This window comes from Ailuropoda melanoleuca, chromosome 4 (genome assembly GCF_002007445.2).
Source record: "Ailuropoda melanoleuca isolate Jingjing chromosome 4, ASM200744v2, whole genome shotgun sequence".
Taxonomy (NCBI): Eukaryota; Metazoa; Chordata; class Mammalia; order Carnivora; family Ursidae; genus Ailuropoda; species Ailuropoda melanoleuca.
The window spans coordinates 121,782,009-121,805,018 of record NC_048221.1 but is presented as its reverse complement, the minus strand read 5'-3'; the positions used below and the strand labels follow the sequence as shown (position 1 = coordinate 121,805,018).

The window sequence follows — 23,010 nt, the reverse complement described above, 5'->3', positions numbered from 1 at the left end:
CCCCCCCCCCCGCCCCCTTACTCCCTGATCCCATCCCACTTGTGAACTCCTACTCCTCTTTTGAGTCCCAATCTAAGGGTCACCTCTTCTGTGAAGCCCTGCTTGATTTCCTCCCCATCCACCATGGTTCACTAGGTAGAGCTAACCACTTCCTCCCATACTACCCCCCGCACGCTTCCTCAGACTTCTAGATGCCCCGTACTCGAAGAAGTTAAGTACGTTTTGGTATAGTCATCCAATGGAATATTATGAATCCACTAAAAAGGATGACATGGGAAGATGATTAATAATTAATTGAAGTGAAAAAAGCCAGAGGCAAGTTGCATATACATTCTGGTATCGACAAAAATGTATATGCGTCAAAAAGACTACAAGAAAATATGTGAAAATGTAATAGTGGTTTTCTCTTGGTTACGGGGCTACAGATGATGTTTATTCCTTTATGAATCATTTTTAACTGTCTTAATTAGCGATTACTATCTTAATTAGAAAAAGTATTGAAAACTCTTTTATTACAATTAGAAAACTTCTGTGCATTCGTAAAGCAGATTCATGGTGCATTCATTTCTATGGCTGTTTCTTCACCCCTGTCTCTCTCCTGCGGCAGGTTTTATGGCCGCAAGATGGTGAATATCTTGATGTCGAACACGAAGTTTGACACATTTCTGCAGCAGAGCCTCCCGTCGCATGACCTACGGAAGGTCATGGCAGCTATTAAGCAGCGGGTGAGCTGGGGGCCTGAGCAGGTGGGGTAGGGTAGAGGGGCGCAGGGGAGGTCAGAGCTGAGCCGGTCAGGGGATTCCATTTCACCCACAACTCCTGCCAGGTGGGATAGATGTGATTTCCTTCCCCTGTGCTCGGACCTGGCTCTGCCCCTCTCTGCCGGTGTACGTTGAGCCAGCCTGGGCGTCCACACTGTCTCCTGTTAAATGGGGATCTTGACCCCTGCCTTGACTACCAGTGGTCTAGAATGCTCAGGTGTGCCTCAGAAGCTCTGCCGGGTGGGAGGGGTTATTCCTCTCACTATGGTCTAGCCCCGAGTGGCCAGCAGTTCCCCAGAGGGCCACCCCTTTGGCTCATGTCTGTGTGCCTCTTTCAAGGGAATAGAAGATAGTGACGGACTTCTATCTGCCAAGGGCTGCAAGGTGTCGAGGAGTCTGGTGCTGTGTGAGAACGGGCTGCCCGGCGAGGATGGGTATGGCTGCTCTTGTCTCTCTGGGGCTCCACGTTCGAGGCTGCCAATGGAGGTGGCCTGGTGGCCCTGGGCCAGGGGTGGCTCCGGGAGGCTGTGTGGATCTGGGCTATGGTGGAGACCTAGTTGGATCTGGGTGAATTTGTAAGAGGTGTTCCCCCACCCAGATCTCAGGGAGACCAAATCCTGGGATTAGAAGCACTTGCCAGGAGAGGTTGGTTTCTGCAGTCCTACTGAGTGGGTGCAGTGCCCCTAGTCCCCGCAGGGCGTGTTGCTGGCCGGGCTATCTGCCTGAGCTCAGCGTTTCTCTGCCCTCTTTGAGCCACACATCCTGTTGCCATAAGGGTGGCCTGGGGTGAATTTAGAGGCAAAGCTGGGACGAAGGCAGATGTGAGGGAATGGGCGGGGAGGCTGGAGAGTGGGTGCCGGGAGGAGCTAGAAACCAAGCAGAAGCCCTCTGGTCACTGATGTGCCTGAAACTCAAAATTCTTCTCTGGTGCTTGGGGAGGACCCCATCTGAACTCCTTAGCTGGCGCCAGGGAAGCCCCCACCACTTGCTCAGGACTAGCTTCCTGCTCTGGCCACACATGGTCTCCCGGCCAGACCAGAGCAGCTCGTGCTTCCTGCCCAGCACCCTCCTGCCACGTTCTGTCTCCTCCCATGCTCTGTTTATGCTGTACCACAGCACCTAGAACATGCCTATTACTTCTACAAGATTCCACAAGACTCACATCACCAGCACCTTCCCCCAAGGCTCTCTCTGACACTCTGCGCTCTCTGTTCTTCCGTCTTCTGTCAGCCCCTTGGCTTACCTGCCTGCATTAGTCTGTGAGCTCCTTAAGGCAAAGATGTGTCTCTCATCTTACTGTCCTCAGTGCCCACGACAGCTCCTGGCACTCAGTGGGCAAACCACGTGGACTGTAGGAATGAATGACAGCCTGGATGATGTTGGGCTCTGTCACAGGGGCTTGCATGTAGGGCATGAGCTCAAAGAGCCAGGTTCTGAGCTGCGCGTGGGGGGTAGGAGTCCTGCTCTCGTGCTGGCTGGACTGGGCCAGAGGCTACAATAGGCATGTGCTCTCAGCAGAAGAGAACAGGGCTTAACACTTCCCTGGTCCCTGGAGAAGTATGAGCAGGGCCAAGGCGACCAGGGGTCAGGATAAAGGCACCTGGCAAGATCTTCCCTCACTCTCAGCTTAAATGTGCAGTCATCCTTCTGTGGACTCCCACCTTTCACTCCCATGCCAACCCCTCCTTCTTCACATGTTTTCGGCAAAAAGAAAAAAAGGCAGGAAGAGAGAGCCCTGTTCCCTGACAAAAGGATGGGGCTCTAGGCAACCTTGTTGTCCCCTGAGGAAACGGGATTTTTGGAGTTCCAGGGCCGGTGTCCTGAAGCAGCAGGTGGAGAAGTTGGGGGTGGGCTAAGCTGCAGGTGACACTCTTGTCTCAGTCTCGCCTGTCTGTGGGCGGGGCATGGGACAAGAGGCGCATCCATCGTCTGGGGCTGCCCAGGTCAGAAGGTCCTTCCACACAGGCTCAGCTGCCACGGGCCTCGGCCGGTGGGGCTACGCTCCTCCGTGCGCGGTGGCCTAGAGGTGGCGGAGCAGCTGCGAGACCTGACGCGGCTGCTGGAGGCCAAGGAGTATCAGTCTCGGATGGAAGGCGTGGGGAGGCTTCTGGAGCACTGTAAGGCCAAGCCGGAGCTTATCACCACCAACCTGGTCCAGGTGAGCGCTGCCCCAGCCCTACCCCCCGCCCCACCTCTCTCCTGTGGGTGCAACTTCAATTTGGAAAACTCAGGGCAGAGTTGGACATGGTGCCAGATGCCTCAGGGTAAAGGGAGCCCCAAAAGCACCCACTATCCCATTGCCTTGGTAACACCGTGAGACTGCCTGGAAGTAGCCGAGGGGGCAAAGGCACTGCCTCCTGCCAGGCGCCTTGGGATCACCCAGNAAGGCAAAGATGTGTCTCTCATCTTACTGTCCTCAGTGCCCACGACAGCTCCTGGCACTCAGTGGGCAAACCACGTGGACTGTAGGAATGAATGACAGCCTGGATGATGTTGGGCTCTGTCACAGGGGCTTGCATGTAGGGCATGAGCTCAAAGAGCCAGGTTCTGAGCTGCGCGTGGGGGGTAGGAGTCCTGCTCTCGTGCTGGCTGGACTGGGCCAGAGGCTACAATAGGCATGTGCTCTCAGCAGAAGAGAACAGGGCTTAACACTTCCCTGGTCCCTGGAGAAGTATGAGCAGGGCCAAGGCGACCAGGGGTCAGGATAAAGGCACCTGGCCAGATCTTCCCTCACTCTCAGCTTAAATGTGCAGTCATCCTTCTGTGGACTCCCACCTTTCACTCCCATGCCAACCCCTCCTTCTTCACATGTTTTCGGCAAAAAGAAAAAAAGGCAGGAAGAGAGAGCCCTGTTCCCTGACAAAAGGATGGGGCTCTAGGCAACCTTGTTGTCCCCTGAGGAAACGGGATTTTTGGAGTTCCAGGGCCGGTGTCCTGAAGCAGCAGGTGGAGAAGTTGGGGGTGGGCTAAGCTGCAGGTGACACTCTTGTCTCAGTCTCGCCTGTCTGTGGGCGGGGCATGGGACAAGAGGCGCATCCATCGTCTGGGGCTGCCCAGGTCAGAAGGTCCTTCCACACAGGCTCAGCTGCCACGGGCCTCGGCCGGTGGGGCTACGCTCCTCCGTGCGCGGTGGCCTAGAGGTGGCGGAGCAGCTGCGAGACCTGACGCGGCTGCTGGAGGCCAAGGAGTATCAGTCTCGGATGGAAGGCGTGGGGAGGCTTCTGGAGCACTGTAAGGCCAAGCCGGAGCTTATCACCACCAACCTGGTCCAGGTGAGCGCTGCCCCAGCCCTACCCCCCGCCCCACCTCTCTCCTGTGGGTGCAACTTCAATTTGGAAAACTCAGGGCAGAGTTGGACATGGTGCCAGATGCCTCAGGGTAAAGGGAGCCCAAAAAGCACCCACTATCCCGTTGCCTTGGTAACGCCGTGAGACTGCCTGGAAGTAGCCGAGGGGGCAAAGGCACTGCCTCCTGCCAGGCGCCTTGGGATCACCCAGAGATGTCCAGGGCATCTCTCGTCCCTTTAGCAGATTTATGGTGAGGAGGGAGAGGGAGAGGATGCCATGGCTCACGGCCGCTCTTGGTCTAGCCGGGCACATGGTGCGTGGAGGGCAGAGTATGTGGTTGGCCGGGCGACTGGGCCAGGCTGCTTGGATGGGTGGGTTAGGAGCAAGCACAGGCCCTTCACAGACTGGAAGCCAGGGCGGATGCCCCCTCGTCCAGGATCGAGGCTGCTGATGGTCAAGCTCTGTAGCTGAGTAGCTAAGACAGGCTCGAAGTCAGCAGACCTGGGCGTCCCTCCAGGCTCCTTACTAGCTGTGTGATGCAGGGCAAATCACTTAATCTCTTTCTGCCTCAGTGTTCGCTTTGTTTTGAACGGTAAACTGAGGATGGGACCACAAGCGTCATGATTAAATCGTTCCAGGAGAGTGCAGGGCACCCTAACGAGGTGCTCTAGATGCTTTGACGCCATGAGTGCTCCATCTGTGGTTGTTCTTCCCTCCTGCCCTCCTCCCCTTTTGAGGAGGTAAGCTCCTTGTCACTGAGAATGTTCTGGCATAGGTTGGATGACTCCGTCAGGGAGGCAGGAGGAATCCCTGACGAGGCTGGTTGGTTGGGTCGTGGGCTTCCTGCCCAGGCTGGGTTCCCATGGGCTCTTGGTTTCTGTTCCCTCAATAGGTCTTTGATGCTTTCACCCCAAGGCTTCAGGATTCCAACAAGAAAGTGAACCAGTGGGCACTGGAGTCCCTTGCCAAGATGATCCCCCTCCTCAAAGAAAGCTTGCACCCCATGCTGCTCTCCATCATCGTTGCTGTTGCAGACAACCTCAACTCCAAGAACCCGGGGATTTACGCCGCCGCGGTGACCGTGCTGGACGCCATGATTGAGAATCTGGGTGAGTCTCCTGCCTCAGCCCTGTTTGGCTCTGGTAGGGAGCATGTTTGCTCCCTGAGTCTGCTCTAGGGTGGGCTCACCCTTCCTGCTGGGAATCAGCAGAGCGCTGATTGGCCCTGGGGGGCTGTCAGGCCAAATGTTTTCCCGGAGGCTGTGTAGGACAGGGGTGGGCAGCCCAGGACCTGTTTGGCAGGCCTTCCCATGTCACATCCACCCGAGTGTCCTAGATGGGAGGTGTGGAGGAGATATGTAGGTGATCTAGTCTTGCCTCCTCATAGTACATATGACAGAAATGACTCACCCAGGGCCACACAGTACCGCAGTGATTGAGCCAACAGGACCTTGAGGGAAAACTAGGTCTGGGTTGCCAGGAAGAAGCTGGAAGCGTCGCTAGCAATGTTTCTAGTTGTACAGATGATAGCAGTGGGGGTGGCTTGTATGAGGACCAGACAGGATGGCGGTGCGACAGCAGAGCAAGCCTGCTAGAGAGGAAAAAGTGGACGGGCGGGTGGACCAGGACAGGCCACCTTGATTGTCTGTATAGGAGTTGGCTTTTGAGCATGGAACGGGTGAGAGTTGCCTTTGAGGAAGACTGTTTGGGGCCAGGGCTCAGGGTGGGAGGAATCTGAGTGAGGAGTAGGGAGTGAGGGTTGGGATGGGATGAAAAGGGAAAAAGGAGTGAGCTACGGGAGAGACATCAGGAACGGTGAGAGCTCCTCTGTCCCGCGTTCTTTGCTCTCACACCACCTTGGTTCTCCAACATCATAGGTGGGATTTTGGGCGCAGCCACTCCTGCTCTTCATTCCTTTCTTAGATGCCTTAGAAGGTGCTATGTGGTATGTCCAGGATACAGACCGAAGTGCAGGCGTGTGCGGGACGTAGCACATGAGTACAGTCATGTCCAGACCAGAGGAGCCCTGAGTTCTCACTAACCACTCTCGCCACGATGTAAGGAAGCTCATGATCTGAGAACTGCCCGTGTTGGCCTTGTTGCTCTGTGTCCCAATGAGCACAGAGCCACGTCCTCCCTTTAGGACCCACAGAGCATCCCCGTGATGAGGCTGCAAACACTGCCAGGCACCCCTCCCCTCCCAGTGCTCACACCCTGCGGGAGCCCAGCTCTCTGGGACTGGCCAGCAGCTGTGTCCTTGGCTGAAGCTTCCAGAAGCAGTTTCAGTTACAAATCAAAGGCCTGGTCAGGCCCTTCTCTGCCTTTCGAGTTCATAAATACTGTCAATTTCCTCTCTTCATCTCAAAGGGAATTTATGATTTGCTGAGTTTGTTGCTGTAGAACAAACAATATAAATCCAACTTTAAATTACGGCTAGTTCTCAGTGCTGCTCTGGGTAAGTGAGATTGCTGTTGCCAATAACCAAGGCTCTTGGTAAATCACTGCGGGCCCTGGATTTATTGGGAAAACCTGCACCAAGCAAAATAGGCTTTAGCTATTTGAAGAGCCTAAGCACCCTGGTCCGGGGAGAGGCGCCTTTAACTCCTCCCTCTCCGGATGTTAAAGTTTCCACTTTCTGCCACTGGGCTATCCTCTAGAGCACGCTGGAGCTCTGGAGCTTTGGGCTGCAGAACCTGGGGTCTCGCATGGTCACAGGACTCAGGCCTTCTCTACCTGGGGCCCTGCTGTACCCACCTGGGCTGGCCACCCTGGAAAGGGGGCTTGCGGCTGGCCTGCTTTTGTGATCTGACCACAACTTGAGTCAGGTTGCAGCTTCTAGGAAGATGCCTAGAGTTGTCCTTTCCTCCTGGGACAGGGTCTTCTTCGAAATGGCTGACGATGCCCCCAGCAGAAGGAAAAGTGGATACAAGTCATTAAACTTCCCACGGTCCCAGGGGATCGGGTGGTAGAAGCAGAGATTGGGGCAGGTGTGGCAGAAGAGAAAGGGTGTAAATCTTCCTTCCCATTTCACCCAGGTGGAGCCTGGTGGCTCCAGTCCACTCTCAGCTTCCTGAGGCCCCTCCTGGAAGTGGCTTGGGGCTCTTTGAACGGAGAGGGCTTTCTCCCAAGCCTAGCGTCATCCCCCACAAGGGATTCTGGGCTCCAGCCTGGAGAGGAACCATGAAATGCTGTGAAATACTTAAATGTGGAGAGTCACAGAGGAATGGCTCAGCATGTTATGGTTTGTTCCCTGCTCAATGGGGCCATGGGGATGGAGAACGCAGCTGGGGTAGTCCGTCTTCTGGCACAAAGTCCAGATGGCACAGCTGAATTGGGAGGTTGGCTTTCTTAGGCAGCCTCTTAGGGTCCCTCTTGATTCTGGAATTTGGTGATAAGTTGACTCATGAGCTACCCCTTCTCTTCTAGAGTTCCTTGGTCTTCCCGAGGGTGCATGGGGCAGGTGGTGTGGTGGTCGACAAAGCAGGTGGGGAATTTCTGCCCACGTCCCCTTTTTGGGAGGTGGTGAGGAAGGAGACATGTGGGCACCTTGCTCCCTGACCTCTGCCCTTTATTACTGCCTGCCTGGGGGCCTCTCCAGAAAGGAGCCTGGAGGGTCATCCTTTCTACTTAGCNTCACCCCAAGGCTTCAGGATTCCAACAAGAAAGTGAACCAGTGGGCACTGGAGTCCCTTGCCAAGATGATCCCCCTCCTCAAAGAAAGCTTGCACCCCATGCTGCTCTCCATCATCGTTGCTGTTGCAGACAACCTCAACTCCAAGAACCCGGGGATTTACGCCGCCGCGGTGACCGTGCTGGACGCCATGATTGAGAATCTGGGTGAGTCTCCTGCCTCAGCCCTGTTTGGCTCTGGTAGGGAGCATGTTTGCTCCCTGAGTCTGCTCTAGGGTGGGCTCACCCTTCCTGCTGGGAATCAGCAGAGCGCTGATTGGCCCTGGGGGGCTGTCAGGCCAAATGTTTTCCCGGAGGCTGTGTAGGACAGGGGTGGGCAGCCCAGGACCTGTTTGGCAGGCCTTCCCATGTCACATCCACCCGAGTGTCCTAGATGGGAGGTGTGGAGAAGATATGTAGGTGATCTAGTCTTGCCTCCTCATAGTACATATGACAGAAATGACTCACCCAGGGCCACACAGTACCGCAGTGATTGAGCCAACAGGACCTTGAGGGAAAACTAGGTCTGGGTTGCCAGGAAGAAGCTGGAAGCGTCGCTAGCAATGTTTCTAGTTGTACAGATGATAGCAGTGGGGGTGGCTTGTATGAGGACCAGACAGGATGGCGGTGCGACAGCAGAGCAAGCCTGCTAGAGAGGAAAAAGTGGACGGGCGGGTGGACCAGGACAGGCCACCTTGATTGTCTGTATAGGAGTTGGCTTTTGAGCATGGAACGGGTGAGAGTTGCCTTTGAGGAAGACTGTTTGGGGCCAGGGCTCAGGGTGGGAGGAATCTGAGTGAGGAGTAGGGAGTGAGGGTTGGGATGGGATGAAAAGGGAAAAAGGAGTGAGCTACGGGAGAGACATCAGGAACGGTGAGAGCTCCTCTGTCCCGCGTTCTTTGCTCTCACACCACCTTGGTTCTCCAACATCATAGGTGGGATTTTGGGCGCAGCCACTCCTGCTCTTCATTCCTTTCTTAGATGCCTTAGAAGGTGCTATGTGGTATGTCCAGGATACAGACCGAAGTGCAGGCGTGTGCGGGACGTAGCACATGAGTACAGTCATGTCCAGACCAGAGGAGCCCTGAGTTCTCACTAACCACTCTCGCCACGATGTAAGGAAGCTCATGATCTGAGAACTGCCCGTGTTGGCCTTGTTGCTCTGTGTCCCAATGAGCACAGAGCCACGTCCTCCCTTTAGGACCCACAGAGCATCCCCGTGATGAGGCTGCAAACACTGCCAGGCACCCCTCCCCTCCCAGTGCTCACACCCTGCGGGAGCCCAGCTCTCTGGGACTGGCCAGCAGCTGTGTCCTTGGCTGAAGCTTCCAGAAGCAGTTTCAGTTACAAATCAAAGGCCTGGTCAGGCCCTTCTCTGCCTTTCGAGTTCATAAATACTGTCAATTTCCTCTCTTCATCTCAAAGGGAATTTATGATTTGCTGAGTTTGTTGCTGTAGAACAAACAATATAAATCCAACTTTAAATTACGGCTAGTTCTCAGTGCTGCTCTGGGTAAGTGAGATTGCTGTTGCCAATAACCAAGGCTCTTGGTAAATCACTGCGGGCCCTGGATTTATTGGGAAAACCTGCACCAAGCAAAATAGGCTTTAGCTATTTGAAGAGCCTAAGCACCCTGGTCCGGGGAGAGGCGCCTTTAACTCCTCCCTCTCCGGATGTTAAAGTTTCCACTTTCTGCCACTGGGCTATCCTCTAGAGCACGCTGGAGCTCTGGAGCTTTGGGCTGCAGAACCTGGGGTCTCGCATGGTCACAGGACTCAGGCCTTCTCTACCTGGGGCCCTGCTGTACCCACCTGGGCTGGCCACCCTGGAAAGGGGGCTTGCGGCTGGCCTGCTTTTGTGATCTGACCACAACTTGAGTCAGGTTGCAGCTTCTAGGAAGATGCCTAGAGTTGTCCTTTCCTCCTGGGACAGGGTCTTCTTCGAAATGGCTGACGATGCCCCCAGCAGAAGGAAAAGTGGATACAAGTCATTAAACTTCCCACGGTCCCAGGGGATCGGGTGGTAGAAGCAGAGATTGGGGCAGGTGTGGCAGAAGAGAAAGGGTGTAAATCTTCCTTCCCATTTCACCCAGGTGGAGCCTGGTGGCTCCAGTCCACTCTCAGCTTCCTGAGGCCCCTCCTGGAAGTGGCTTGGGGCTCTTTGAACGGAGAGGGCTTTCTCCCAAGCCTAGCGTCATCCCCCACAAGGGATTCTGGGCTCCAGCCTGGAGAGGAACCATGAAATGCTGTGAAATACTTAAATGTGGAGAGTCACAGAGGAATGGCTCAGCATGTTATGGTTTGTTCCCTGCTCAATGGGGCCATGGGGATGGAGAACGCAGCTGGGGTAGTCCGTCTTCTGGCACAAAGTCCAGATGGCACAGCTGAATTGGGAGGTTGGCTTTCTTAGGCAGCCTCTTAGGGTCCCTCTTGATTCTGGAATTTGGTGATAAGTTGACTCATGAGCTACCCCTTCTCTTCTAGAGTTCCTTGGTCTTCCCGAGGGTGCATGGGGCAGGTGGTGTGGTGGTCGACAAAGCAGGTGGGGAATTTCTGCCCACGTCCCCTTTTTGGGAGGTGGTGAGGAAGGAGACATGTGGGCACCTTGCTCCCTGACCTCTGCCCTTTATTACTGCCTGCCTGGGGGCCTCTCCAGAAAGGAGCCTGGAGGGTCATCCTTTCTACTTAGCACCAAGATCTTCTGATTTCAGGGGAGTTATTCTGGGGATCAAGGCAGCTCCTGGGCAGATGGGCTGGTTCTGTCTTTGGGCCCTGTTACCAGGTTAGCAACAGAAGAAACTTCACTGATGAAAACATCAGGGGCACCCGAATGGCTCGAAAGCGACTGCTTTCGGCTCAGGTCATGATCCCGGAGTCNTGCTGGACGCCATGATTGAGAATCTGGGTGAGTCTCCTGCCTCAGCCCTGTTTGGCTCTGGTAGGGAGCATGTTTGCTCCCTGAGTCTGCTCTAGGGTGGGCTCACCCTTCCTGCTGGGAATCAGCAGAGCGCTGATTGGCCCTGGGGGGCTGTCAGGCCAAATGTTTTCCCGGAGGCTGTGTAGGACAGGGGTGGGCAGCCCAGGACCTGTTTGGCAGGCCTTCCCATGTCACATCCACCCGAGTGTCCTAGATGGGAGGTGTGGAGAAGATATGTAGGTGATCTAGTCTTGCCTCCTCATAGTACATATGACAGAAATGACTCACCCAGGGCCACACAGTACCGCAGTGATTGAGCCAACAGGACCTTGAGGGAAAACTAGGTCTGGGTTGCCAGGAAGAAGCTGGAAGCGTCGCTAGCAATGTTTCTAGTTGTACAGATGATAGCAGTGGGGGTGGCTTGTATGAGGACCAGACAGGATGGCGGTGCGACAGCAGAGCAAGCCTGCTAGAGAGGAAAAAGTGGACGGGCGGGTGGACCAGGACAGGCCACCTTGATTGTCTGTATAGGAGTTGGCTTTTGAGCATGGAACAGATGAGAGTTGCCTTTGAGGAAGACTGTTTGGGGCCAGGGCTCAGGGTGGGAGGAATCTGAGTGAGGAGTAGGGAGTGAGGGTTGGGATGGGATGAAAAGGGAAAAAGGAGTGAGCTACGGGAGAGACATCAGGAACGGTGAGAGCTCCTCTGTCCCGCGTTCTTTGCTCTCACACCACCTTGGTTCTCCAACATCATAGGTGGGATTTTGGGCGCAGCCACTCCTGCTCTTCATTCCTTTCTTAGATGCCTTAGAAGGTGCTATGTGGTATGTCCAGGATACAGACCGAAGTGCAGGCGTGTGCGGGACGTAGCACATGAGTACAGTCATGTCCAGACCAGAGGAGCCCTGAGTTCTCACTAACCACTCTCGCCACGATGTAAGGAAGCTCATGATCTGAGAACTGCCCGTGTTGGCCTTGTTGCTCTGTGTCCCAATGAGCACAGAGCCACGTCCTCCCTTTAGGACCCACAGAGCATCCCCGTGATGAGGCTGCAAACACTGCCAGGCACCCCTCCCCTCCCAGTGCCCACACCCTGTGGGAGCCCAGCTCTCTGGGACTGGCCGGCAGCTGTGTCCTTGGCTGAAGCTTCCAGAAGCAGTTTCAGTTACAAATCAAAGGCCTGGTCAGGCCCTTCTCTGCCTTTCGAGTTCATAAATACTGTCAATTTCCTCTCTTCATCTCAAAGGGAATTTATGATTTGCTGAGTTTGTTGCTGTAGAACAAACAATATAAATCCAACTTTAAATTACGGCTAGTTCTCAGTGCTGCTCTGGGTAAGTGAGATTGCTGTTGCCAATAACCAAGGCTCTTGGTAAATCACTGCGGGCCCTGGATTTATTGGGAAAACCTGCACCAAGCAAAATAGGCTTTAGCTATTTGAAGAGCCTAAGCACCCTGGTCCGGGGAGAGGCGCCTTTAACTCCTCCCTCTCTGGATGTCAAAGTTTCCACTTTCTGCCACTGGGCTATCCTCTAGAGCACGCTGGAGCTCTGGAGCTTTGGGCTGCAGAACCTGGGGTCTCGCATGGTCACAGGACTCAGGCCTTCTCTACCTGGGGCCCTGCTGTACCCACCTGGGCTGGCCACCCTGGAAAGGGGGCTTGCGGCTGGCCTGCTTTTGTGATCTGACCACAACTTGAGTCAGGTTGCAGCTTCTAGGAAGATGCCTAGAGTTGTCCTTTCCTCCTGGGACAGGGTCTTCTTCGAAATGGCTGACGATGCCCCCAGCAGAAGGAAAAGTGGATACAAGTCATTAAACTTCCCACGGTCCCAGGGGATCGGGTGGTAGAAGCAGAGATTGGGGCAGGTGTGGCAGAAGAGAAAGGGTGTAAATCTTCCTTCCCATTTCACCCAGGTGGAGCCTGGTGGCTCCAGTCCACTCTCAGCTTCCTGAGGCCCCTCCTGGAAGTGGCTTGGGGCTCTTTGAACGGAGAGGGCTTTCTCCCAAGCCTAGCGTCATCCCCCACAAGGGATTCTGGGCTCCAGCCTGGAGAGGAACCATGAAATGCTGTGAAATACTTAAATGTGGAGAGTCACAGAGGAATGGCTCAGCATGTTATGGTTTGTTCCCTGCTCAATGGGGCCATGGGGATGGAGAACGCAGCTGGGGTAGTCCGTCTTCTGGCACAAAGTCCAGATGGCACAGCTGAATTGGGAGGTTGGCTTTCTTAGGCAGCCTCTTAGGGTCCCTCTTGATTCTGGAATTTGGTGATAAGTTGACTCATGAGCTACCCCTTCTCTTCTAGAGTTCCTTGGTCTTCCCGAGGGTGCATGGGGCAGGTGGTGTGGTGGTCGACAAAGCAGGTGGGGAATTTCTGCCCACGTCCCCTTTTTGGGAGGTGGTGAGGAAGGAGACATGTGGGCACCTTGCTCCCTGACCTCTGCCCTTTATTACTGCCTGCCTGGGGGCCTCTCCAGAAAGGAGCCTGGAGGGTCATCCTTTCTACTTAGCACCAAGATCTTCTGATTTCAGGGGAGTTATTCTGGGGATCAAGGCAGCTCCTGGGCAGATGGGCTGGTTCTGTCTTTGGGCCCTGTTACCAGGTTAGCAACAGAAGAAACTTCACTGATGAAAACATCAGGGGCACCCGAATGGCTCGAAAGCGACTGCTTTCGGCTCAGGTCATGATCCCGGAGTCCTGGGATCTACTCCCCCCCGATCGAGTCCCCATCAGTCTCCCTGCTCAGCAGGGAGTCTGCTTCTCCCTCTGACCCTCCCCCATCTCATGCTTTCTCTCATTTCTCTCTTTCAAATAAATAAACAAAATCTTAAAATAAAAAAATTCAGGCTGCCGACAGCCACCCCCCCCCCCGGCCCGACTGAGCCTCAAAAGACGTTCTCTTAATTTAGCGCAGCCCCCAGCCAGTGCTGGAGAGAGCAGATAAGCTTGGAAATGGGCAGGTTCAGATCTCCTTTTGCTGTTTTGCTCTGCTGACTCCAAATTCATTACCTTATACAAACCATATGATCCACATGGTATCACCCAGGGAATTTAGAAATTCATCCGTGGTGCCCCTCTAGTGTGCCAGCTGCTTAAAAATCTCTCTTCTCTTTCTTGTCTACATGTGTACACAATTCCCTGGTTAAAGATTGCAGTGTAAATACAATTTAGACTTTGCTTCTTTCGTTTAACGTGTTTTTCATGCTACCATGGAGCCTTCCTACTTAGCTTAAAAATGTAAAGTTTACTTTCCAGCACGTAAAAGTCAGGTTGTTCATTATTGAGAAAATGGAAAATACAAAGCATCGGAAAGGAAAAATTTGAAAGCCCCTCATTTTTAGTCTCAACTTCTGGAAGAGACCATTATTAACATTTGGCACTTTCCATTTCAGGTTTTTTTCTGTGCCTATTCGTGTTGAGTCATGATGATATTACACATTCAAATTTGCATCGTGCTTTTAAACAGAAGCAGAGCACAAGCATTTACATATGATTACACACTTGAGTCACTTTTAACAGCTCTGTCCCCTGCCTAGGCTGTAGCTTGCATTTTTCTGTTTAAATGGATCGTTCCCAGTTTTCCTGCCATGAATGGACCTAGCTTTGGGGCTGCGTGACATACCGTGACTCACAGAGTCCTGACCAGGTACAGGAGGTTTTGTCCAGTGTCAACACAGAGAAACGTGGAAGAGCCAAGGGTTTAGTCCAGGAGACTCAGAGCCCACACCCCTCACCGTATACTCTCCCGCCGCTCATTAAACCTGGGTGTGACCTGGAAGGTGAACCGTCGCTACAAACGCAGACAGAGGGACAGAGGCCAGGTACTTGGGGTGTGGAGCTCTGGAGTTTATAAACCAGCTCGGGCATGCTCGATGTCTCTGCTTTAACACTCCCTGTTGTCCTGGAGCATTGATGGAGCACCTGTTGTGTGCCAGGCACGTGGGAGCACGATCCAGCACAGATGTCTGCTGGAGGTGCATTTGCAAGAATCCCCCAAGTTCTTCACCTCTCTCTGGCTCTGGGAGGCCATGTCAGCCACCAGGAGGGGGAGGCCCGGCTGTGTCCAGAAAATGTCCTGGACTGAGTGTTACTGGGGAGAGCAAGGAGGCAGAAGTCCTTGTCCTTGGAGGTGAGCTCATGGCTAATGATGGGGGTGGGGCAAATAGAAGCATCTGGAAACAATAATGCAGGTGACATTGATATAAAAACCTAATCTTGGGGCGCCTGGGTGGCACAGCAGTTGGGCGTCTGCCTTCAGCTCAGGGCGTGATCCCAGCGTTCTGAGATCGAGCCCCACGTCGGGCTCTTCTGCTGTGAGCCTGCTTCTTCCTCTCCCACTCCCCCTGCTTGTGTTCCCTCTTTTGCTGGCTGTCTCTATCTCTGTCAAATAAATAAATAAAATCTTTAAAAAAAAAAACACCTAATCTTACACAATTACAGATTTACTAAGACACCCTGAGACCACTTCTTGCTAACTACAATATTCTAGAGGCTGGCCTCTCTTTCATCTCCCAGAACAAATTATTTGAAAGACTGTCGCCTAACTTACGGATGGCGCTTTTGCAAGCAACAGCGTTGTGTGTGATGTATACGTGTCCGTTTCCTCCTCTGTATCCCTTACAGCTCTCAGGAGGAGAGCAAGGGATGAGCTCTTAGCTAGAATTGCCGTCTGGTGGGAAAAGCGAAGCTTTGATTGCATATCCAGTGGGATGCGGAGGTATTTGAGGGGTGCGGAGAAGGTAGACTCCCGCAGGTGGGTCTCTAGTCTCTGTCCCCTGCTAAGAGAAATCTGGCCTTGAGCCGATCAGCCCCTGAGACCCCAGGACACACTTTCTGGGGGCACCTGTGGGAACAGCCATACAGACTTCCATGACAAGTGCAAGCAGGCCCCTCGGCCACATCCCCGGAAAGTGTGTTTTGCTATTTGCACTCCATCCCATGGAATAATGGGGGGACAGCTGGGGCAGCGTTGGGAGCTGGGTGTGTATCGTCTATGTGAGCACGCCTTTCTCGGGTAGAGGGAGACTTTCCTCACCTTGTGTGTCTCTGTGAGGAATGCAGGACCTCAAGTGTAATAGTCTGAGAAACCAGGAGATGTCAGCCAGAATGGGGAAGAATCAGCCATTTCTAAATTCAGCATCTATGGGATCCTGCCAGAGTTGGCTTTAGAAATACAACTGCAGAATATACCAGACGGCTTCTTTCTCCCCCAAACATTCCCCACCCTAGTTGCCTGTGATTTCACCATCTGTGGTTCATTCTAATTAACACTCCTTCAACATCCAAATGGGGGAGGCCCCTGTCCTCAGGCCCCACCATGAGCGTGGCTGGGCAGCAGGGAGAGCTGGCTCCTGGGCCCGGGTGTGGCTGGAGTGCCCAGTGGGTGTCGGGGTGCTGGGACAATTAAAAAAAAAAAAAGGTAAAAATCCCTCTTTCCCCTAACCCTCCTGAAGAATGGGTGAGGGCACGTGGAGGATAAACTCTCCTGTCTTTACGAGTATGCCTTCTGGGCCCAAGCCTCACACGGGGAGCTTATGTATAAACTATTGAGAGCTCATACACGCCCCCTGCGAATTCCCTCCTCTGACCCAAAGAGAGCCAGCTGGAAGCTTCTGCCGCTGGTAGGGTGACCAGCCATCTTGGTTTGCCCAGGACTGTGGGCAAACCCTCTTTTGCCCCAAACTCAGCAATTTTGAGGAATGACAGACAATAGGAACCAGATCTGTGGGAGTAAGTGAGACGTAGTCAGGAGCCAGTGTAACTACACCGGGCCACCCACTCTTCCCCAAACACCCCATGGTGACGCAGAGAATTTAATTCAGCTCCCCAGCGGGCCTCCTCCCCTGTGTGGATGTCGCAGGTACCTGGCACTGAACAGTGGGTGCCACTGCTCGGGCCACAGCATCATGGCCACTGACACCCTCCTTCTCTTGCAGACAACCTCTGCCTCCTACAAGCATTTGCTGGGCGGGTGCGTTTCCTGAGTGGCCGCGCGGTGCTCGATGTTGTAGAACGTCTGTCTGGTGAGCATCCCCAAAGCCCCCTCGCCCTAGCCTTCCAGTCAGCCTCCTGGCATGCAGCTGAACCACTCGTGATCTTAGCCCCCCAAATAATCCAACAATCCTCACAGACCTTTTAGACATGTGCTAATCTGCTTTTAAAAAATAATTGCCATATTACCAAAAGATCATCTTTGGCTTTGACCAAAATGAGGCAGGTGGGTACATACACAAAATAGTCTTTAAGAAACCATGATGCATTTCTTCTTTGCAAACAGGACTTCCACTAGCCCATAGGGCATCTTTGTGCGAATCAGAAAAACCCCAGCTCTTCTGGGTAGACCCGGGCTCGCAGGTGGGGGCTTGGTCAGCAGCAGCCCCGTGTGAGATGAGCGCTGTCCCTTCGTGCGCATGCACAGCCTGCCAAGCAGGGCACAGCCTGGATGCCAACCCTACTTGACCCCTTTGCTGGGCATGCGGACCCGCATTACGTGGAGCTGGGGCTCTGGCCTGAGTCTGCTCGGCTTTGTTCAAGCTTTGGCTGAGGAAAGCTTGCTCTCAGCTGATGTCTGCTCTGAGTTTGCAGTCTCGGGTGATTTCATTCCAGGGCCGAGACCTCGTGTGGCCCTCGAGCTGGCAGCATGGCAAGGACAGGGGCTTTGTGGTCGACAGACCCATTTGCCCCATGCCAACTCCGGTCTTGGGCAGGTTTCTTGTTTTTTTCATCTCTCCTCCTTGCCAGAAGCCTCCTCTCCCTTCTTAGGAAGGTCCCATCCAGGAAGGAGGCAGAAGGATTCTGTTCTCTAGACCTCTGGGCATCCCTCCCCCTAACATGCAGACGGGTGGGGCTACCCCATGTGTAAATCCTTGCGTGGGTTGTCTTCAGGCTGGTGCCCCGGCTCCCTGGAGCGGCCCACAAGGCCTGTCGCTGCCTGGCCCTCCTGACTCAGAAATGTTAAGTGCCCAAGGTCCTTTGATGAGAAACCCAGGATTTGTCCTTGGGAGCCTGGCCGCAGAGCCTCTGTGCTATGCTGCGTCTCCCTGAGTGTCCCCTGCCTTAGTCTCCCGGGCACCAGCATGCCAGCCACCCTTTCAGACTGATCTCTCATCCTCTGTGCCTGCCGATCCGTTCTCTGCCCTTCTTCCTCCAGCTGGGCCGGGCCTGCCTGGTTCTGGCGCTAGCCTCCGTGTAGCCCTCCCGCCTGACTTTCCCAAGCCTCGAAGAGCAGGTCTTACCCNGAGCCTCGAAGAGCAGGTCTCACCCTGTGCCGTCCTCTGTCCACATTGGGGGTGCTCAGCACAGGTTGCCTGACTGAGGGTGTCATTCTGAGCCTCCACCACCCTTGGCCTTGCCTCTGGGCCCGGGTTCACTCCTTCTAGTGTCCCTGAAGTGGACCCTTACCTCCCATCCAGGTGCCACGCCTTCTCCAAGTAGGTGGGGCAAGCAAAGTAGGGTTGGGGACCGCAATGCAGCCACAGTGTCACACTCTTGGTGCCCAGGGGCCATGTAACGGAGACCACCTGGGCACCAGACAAGGAACCTATTCTGTGGCTCAAAATCCACCTTCTCTGGGTGAAACCCTTACCTGTCCATGTACAGGTGATATATGGGCCCCAGAGGTGGGTGGGTACCTCACTTTAGATTATCCATTTAACTTTAAATATTTTCTACCTGTTTCCAAGAGACCTCCAAGGCAAGCATTTCTACATAGCTCTCCTGGTAAGTCGGTGTCAGCCAGGAGCAGAGAAGAACATTTCCATTGACACAAGGTGCGGACTAATAATAGCACAGCTTAACAGGAGTTAATCTTGCTAATTACTTCAGCTGCCTCGTAAGCTCCAATTTAATGGGGTTTTCTTCCTCATGATGACTCCCAGAAGGGCCACCGCCGCCTCTGCTGGCTTGAGGGGCCCACCCCTGTCAGCCAGGTGACCGCTACCTCCTGGACCTGACCCGGATCTGGGGAAAGGGGGCCTGGCTGCGGGAGGGAGCTTCCCAGGCCTGTTGCTGATCGCCCGGCTGCTGGGAGGGAGAGATTGCAGGTGGGAGTGCAGCATGCCGGGGAGGTGGGGCAGGTGAACCCCTCACCCTTTGGTGGGCATGGGGGAGCCCTGCCTGGGCCTGGTTCCTGGGATAGTTCTCACCTTGGTCTGCAGGTGGGATCCCACGGAGGCTTAGGAAGCCTTGAGTTACAGTGGCTCAGTATAGGTGACCAATCAGGTCACCTATAGAACCAATCAGTGGTTTTCTTTTGTTCCCTCTGGCCACCATCCTTGGTTTTCTTTTGTTCCCTCTGGCCACCCCCGCTCCGACCTCTCCCCTGTGCCTCCTAGCNTGAATCCCTCACCCTTTGGTGGGCATGGGGGAGCCCTGCCTGGGCCTGGTTCCTGGGATAGTTCTCACCTTGGTCTGCAGGTGGGATCCCACGGAGGCTTAGGAAGCCTTGAGTTACAGTGGCTCAGTATAGGTGACCAATCAGGTCACCTATAGAACCAATCAGTGGTTTTCTTTTGTTCCCTCTGGCCACCCCCGCTCCGACCTCTCCCCTGTGCCTCCTAGCCTCCCACCCCCAACCCCCGCACCTTGGGGCTGCCCTGGTGACTTTCCTGGTACCTGTGCCCTCCTCTTGGCCTGTCTCCAGCTTCAGCGTTTCTAGCTCCCACCTCTGCCCCACTTTATGAAGTGGCTCACTGGCCAACACGGCTGGGTTGGCTCGCTGGGTGCAGTCCTGCCTTCCCGGGAAACAGGACCACCTTTACTTCTGAGGGTTCAGTAACACTGGGGAGCCCCCAGGGAGACCCCACAGTGTGGGGTGCAGGAAGCCCGAGGGTGTGGCCTGAAGGCCAGTGTACACACTCCACGGGAAATGACACTTCTCCAGGGGCAAGCTTTGCGGGGTGGGTCGGGGGGCAGCGCATCTTCTCCGGCCCTCTGTTGTCCCCGCCTGGCCCTAGAGTCCGAGGGGCCCTGTGGGAAACATCCTAGGGGGTTAGATGATGTTATGCTGGTGAAGGAAGGACAAGCTGGAGGTTTCACTAAAAATAAAACTCCTCACCAACCTCTGACCCGCAGAACCCCTAGAGGGTTGGGGGCAGCAAGGGGTGCAGAGCTTGACCTGTGGAGTCAAGGCAGGCTTGGCCTCTGCCCTCTGCCCTCGTTAGCGGTGTGGTCTGGGGCGAGCTCCTTGACCCCTGAATGTTGGCTTCCTCCTCTGCGAGATGGACTGGTGTCCTGCCTCTCAAGGTGCTGTGAGGACAATGGAGTCACGCGGCAAAGCTCTGAGCCTCAGACTCTGGACCCCAGCAGTGTTAGTTTTCCGGGTGTGTCTTGGCCCAGGGAACCTTCCAGGTTTTTTTGCTCCATCAATGTGTAAAGGTCGTTTGCTCTCACCAGCACTTCTCCTTTGGCAGGAGGACAGGCCCACTGCCCTGAGTGTGCAGAGCAAGCATTGTTAGCAGGGACGCCCGCAGGGAAGGCGGCCTCGGCTGAAGGCTGGAGGGGCCCCTGTGAAGTGACTTGGGCTGGCTCTTTAGGTGGCTTTGACCCTGGCATTTACTCTGTGATGGAAGGCTTGCTGGCAGGGGTAGCCTGCTTGTGGGTTTTCTGGGGATTAAAGAAGGGTAGAGGGTCTGGGAGAACCAGATGTGGGGGGTTCATCACTGAATCGAGGGTCTGTGCAGAGCTCGATGGTTAAGTACATTCATGCCTCCTGGATTACTGCTGGTCTTGTCGTGGGGTTTGGCGTCCAGACACTGGGGAGGCCACACTGGTCTTCTCTCCTGCTGGCTGCTTTATTTTTCAGAATGCTTCATTTGAGAGAGTGTTGACTTTTCTCCCCGGTGTGGGTTTTCTCTGTATGAACTCATATAGGTGGGAATGTGGATTAAAATTATACCAGATTGTAGTCGAGGGGTGTCGGCCTCTTTCCTCTCCCCGGGGCTGCAGGGACCAATTGCGACCATCCTGGGCTCTGAGCAATTTTGCCTTTGCATACTCATTCCTCCATAAAAAAGAAAAAAGTTAAAAATTATATTTTATACCTGATTGGTATAAACATGAATATACACGAGGTTGAATATCTTCATATTTTTTTGTTTGGATTTTAAAAGAAATCAAACCATTTTCATGGGCCTGTAAACATGTCCTGAGCCCTGGCTGGTGTGTCTTATGGACTAGTTGGCCCTTCTGGGCTGTCTGCCCTTTGTGGGGATAGAGCCGGTGTCCCAAGAGAGGGCAGCAGGAGAGGGAGGGAGTGCCTGCCTCAAATAAGTGTCCCCGTTTTCTGTCCAACAGTACTGGTGGCCTCCGTGTACCCCCAGAAGCCCCAGGCTGTGGAACGCCATGTCCCGCCAGTCCTCTGGGGTTTCCTGAGCAGCATGACCGGGAACAGTGTCCTGCCGGGGCTCAGCGGGAACGTCCGCACGGTGGTGCGCCAGCTGTCCAGGAGCCTTCAGGAGCAGATGGGCTCCCGGCTGCAGGACCTGGCCGCTGGCCAGCCACAGCAGGTCCTCAGAACGCTCCAGGAACTCTTAGACGCAGCATCCCCGTGAGGCAGCCCCAGCCAACGTCACCGACAGAGGGATGGCCTCGGACAGCAAGACAACTGGCAGCTCATGCCCCTTTCAACTGGGTTAGAGACCGATCTGAAATGGGCAGTCGTTATCTTTTAACCTTATTTTATTTTTATGATGGAATCCTCTCCCGGTCTACTTTCTCTTAGAGCTCCAGATGTACATAGTATATTTTGAAGTAGAAATAAAAGAAGTACTTATTTTTCTAAGGTTTTATTATCTTGCACTTTTTTAACCTCAGAGAATTTTTTTAAAAAACTCGAATTGTCCGAAAGGAAACAAGGCAGCAGCAAAACCAGCCGTAGATGGCACGGGGACGAAGAGTCAGGGAGGAAGAGCGAGGCACAGACCCAACGTCGCAGACCATGTCTGGGCATGGCCCCCATCTGTGAGAGGCTGGGCCAGCCCTCCGCAACCCAGAGACCTAGAGTTGCCCTTCAAATCCAGTTCAGTTGTTGTAAGGCTGATGTGAGGGAGAGTTTGACATTTGCGTTACTGAAAGCCTTCTCTGGAAGCTGGTCTTCTGGCTACTTCTGCAGAGGACCAGATGATGCTTCACACTCGAAATACCTTCCATGAAAGCACTTGGTGGGGCATGAAGCCACGGGATGTGCGGAGGTCACATTGGAGCTCTGAAAATGCACAGGTGCCCCCCGCCCCGGGCTGGGTCACGAAGCTGGAGGGGTGTGCTGGATGCAGGGTGTGCCAAACACGAGCAAGCTGAGAGAAGCTGTTGCCCACGGAGGCAGCCGCTGGAGAAATGGGGTCCCACTGGGAGAGAGGACATCTGGGGCTGGGGCTCTAGACACGGTAGGGAGTGGCTTTGCCTTACCTGGGGCCAGTGGCAGGTTGACAATGGTGTGACCAGGCAGAATTAGAGCTTGGGTCATGACCTCAAACACAAGGGTAAGGTGAAGGCTGAAGGGACCATGGCCGCTCCCTGCCAAGGAACCCAGCCAGACCCATAGCGACACTCTGGGGCAGACCCACACGGCTGAGGCCTTGAGACCCCAGCTCCCTGCCAGCAGGTTTTCTGGCAGACCCCACCAGTGGANTTGAGACCCCAGCTCCCTGCCAGCAGGTTTTCTGGCAGACCCCACCAGTGGACCCCCTCCTGTCCCCCACCCCAAGGTATAATATCAGTTCTGCATCACTGTTCTGAGCCTGTCCTGACGAGGATGACTCCGAGCAGGCTGGGGAGCCCCAAATCAACTCACATATTTCCAAGTTCAGAGTACCCCTGGCTGAGAAAGCCACGTTTTCATCTTGCCTGTGTCACCAGGTGCAGCCAGGCGGCCCCCACCCTCCGGATGCCCTGGGCTGAGGTTGGGTATGGCGCAATCATCCTGGGACTTGGGCTTGTAACAGGTGGCTTAAGTGTGACTTGGAGTAATTCTAGCTCCAGCAGGAGTGGCTTCTCACTCACTGTGACCCCAGCAGGGGCTTCCCAGCAACGACTCTCCTTAGGCTCTCTCTGACCGAACCGGGTTAAAGGCCCGCTAGACAGGGGGTCACCAAGACGCCCAAGAGGCTGATTTTTAAACATTTGTGAAGTTTTACACAGTTTCATTAATTGTGTTTGCTTGGAGTCTGGGCAGACTTTTTGGGGTGGGTGGGGAGACTGACATTTTCTGCTTGTCAAGATCCTAGAATCTGTAGGAACCTGAGGATGCAGAGTCTGGCAGGGATTTTGAAAGCAGAGATTAAGCTCAAAGGCATCGTCCTGTTTTCCAATGGAAGCTTCCCACCCCCTTTGCTCTGTACCTACCCTCCTGGGTGGGGGTGGTTAAAACAACTGAAAACACC

General features: G+C 54.3%; 2 protein-coding genes across 2 annotated transcripts in view; both read left to right on the top strand.

Annotated features, from left to right (window-relative positions):
• TOGARAM2 (TOG array regulator of axonemal microtubules 2) overlaps nt 1–6,038 on the top strand; it is a 61,936-nt gene extending 55,898 nt beyond the window's left edge. Inside the window, exons 21-25 of the mRNA XM_034657297.1 lie at nt 608–725; nt 1,101–1,195; nt 2,727–2,919; nt 4,941–5,190; nt 5,971–6,038. Coding sequence (XP_034513188.1) covers nt 608–725; nt 1,101–1,195; nt 2,727–2,919; nt 4,941–5,190; nt 5,971–6,038 — 724 coding nt within the window. The remainder of the gene's footprint in view (nt 1–607; nt 726–1,100; nt 1,196–2,726; nt 2,920–4,940; nt 5,191–5,970) is intronic.
• Nucleotides 6,039–7,688: 1,650 nt separating this feature from the next.
• On the top strand, nt 7,689–21,375 carry LOC117802038 (TOG array regulator of axonemal microtubules protein 2-like). The gene is made up of 3 exons (XM_034659706.1): nt 7,689–7,884; nt 16,570–16,656; nt 20,927–21,375. Exons 1-3 carry the CDS (start codon nt 7,746–7,748, stop codon nt 21,181–21,183), a joined length of 483 nt encoding a protein of 160 aa, XP_034515597.1. The 5' UTR covers nt 7,689–7,745; the 3' UTR covers nt 21,184–21,375.
• Nucleotides 21,376–23,010: the final 1,635 nt, after the last annotated feature.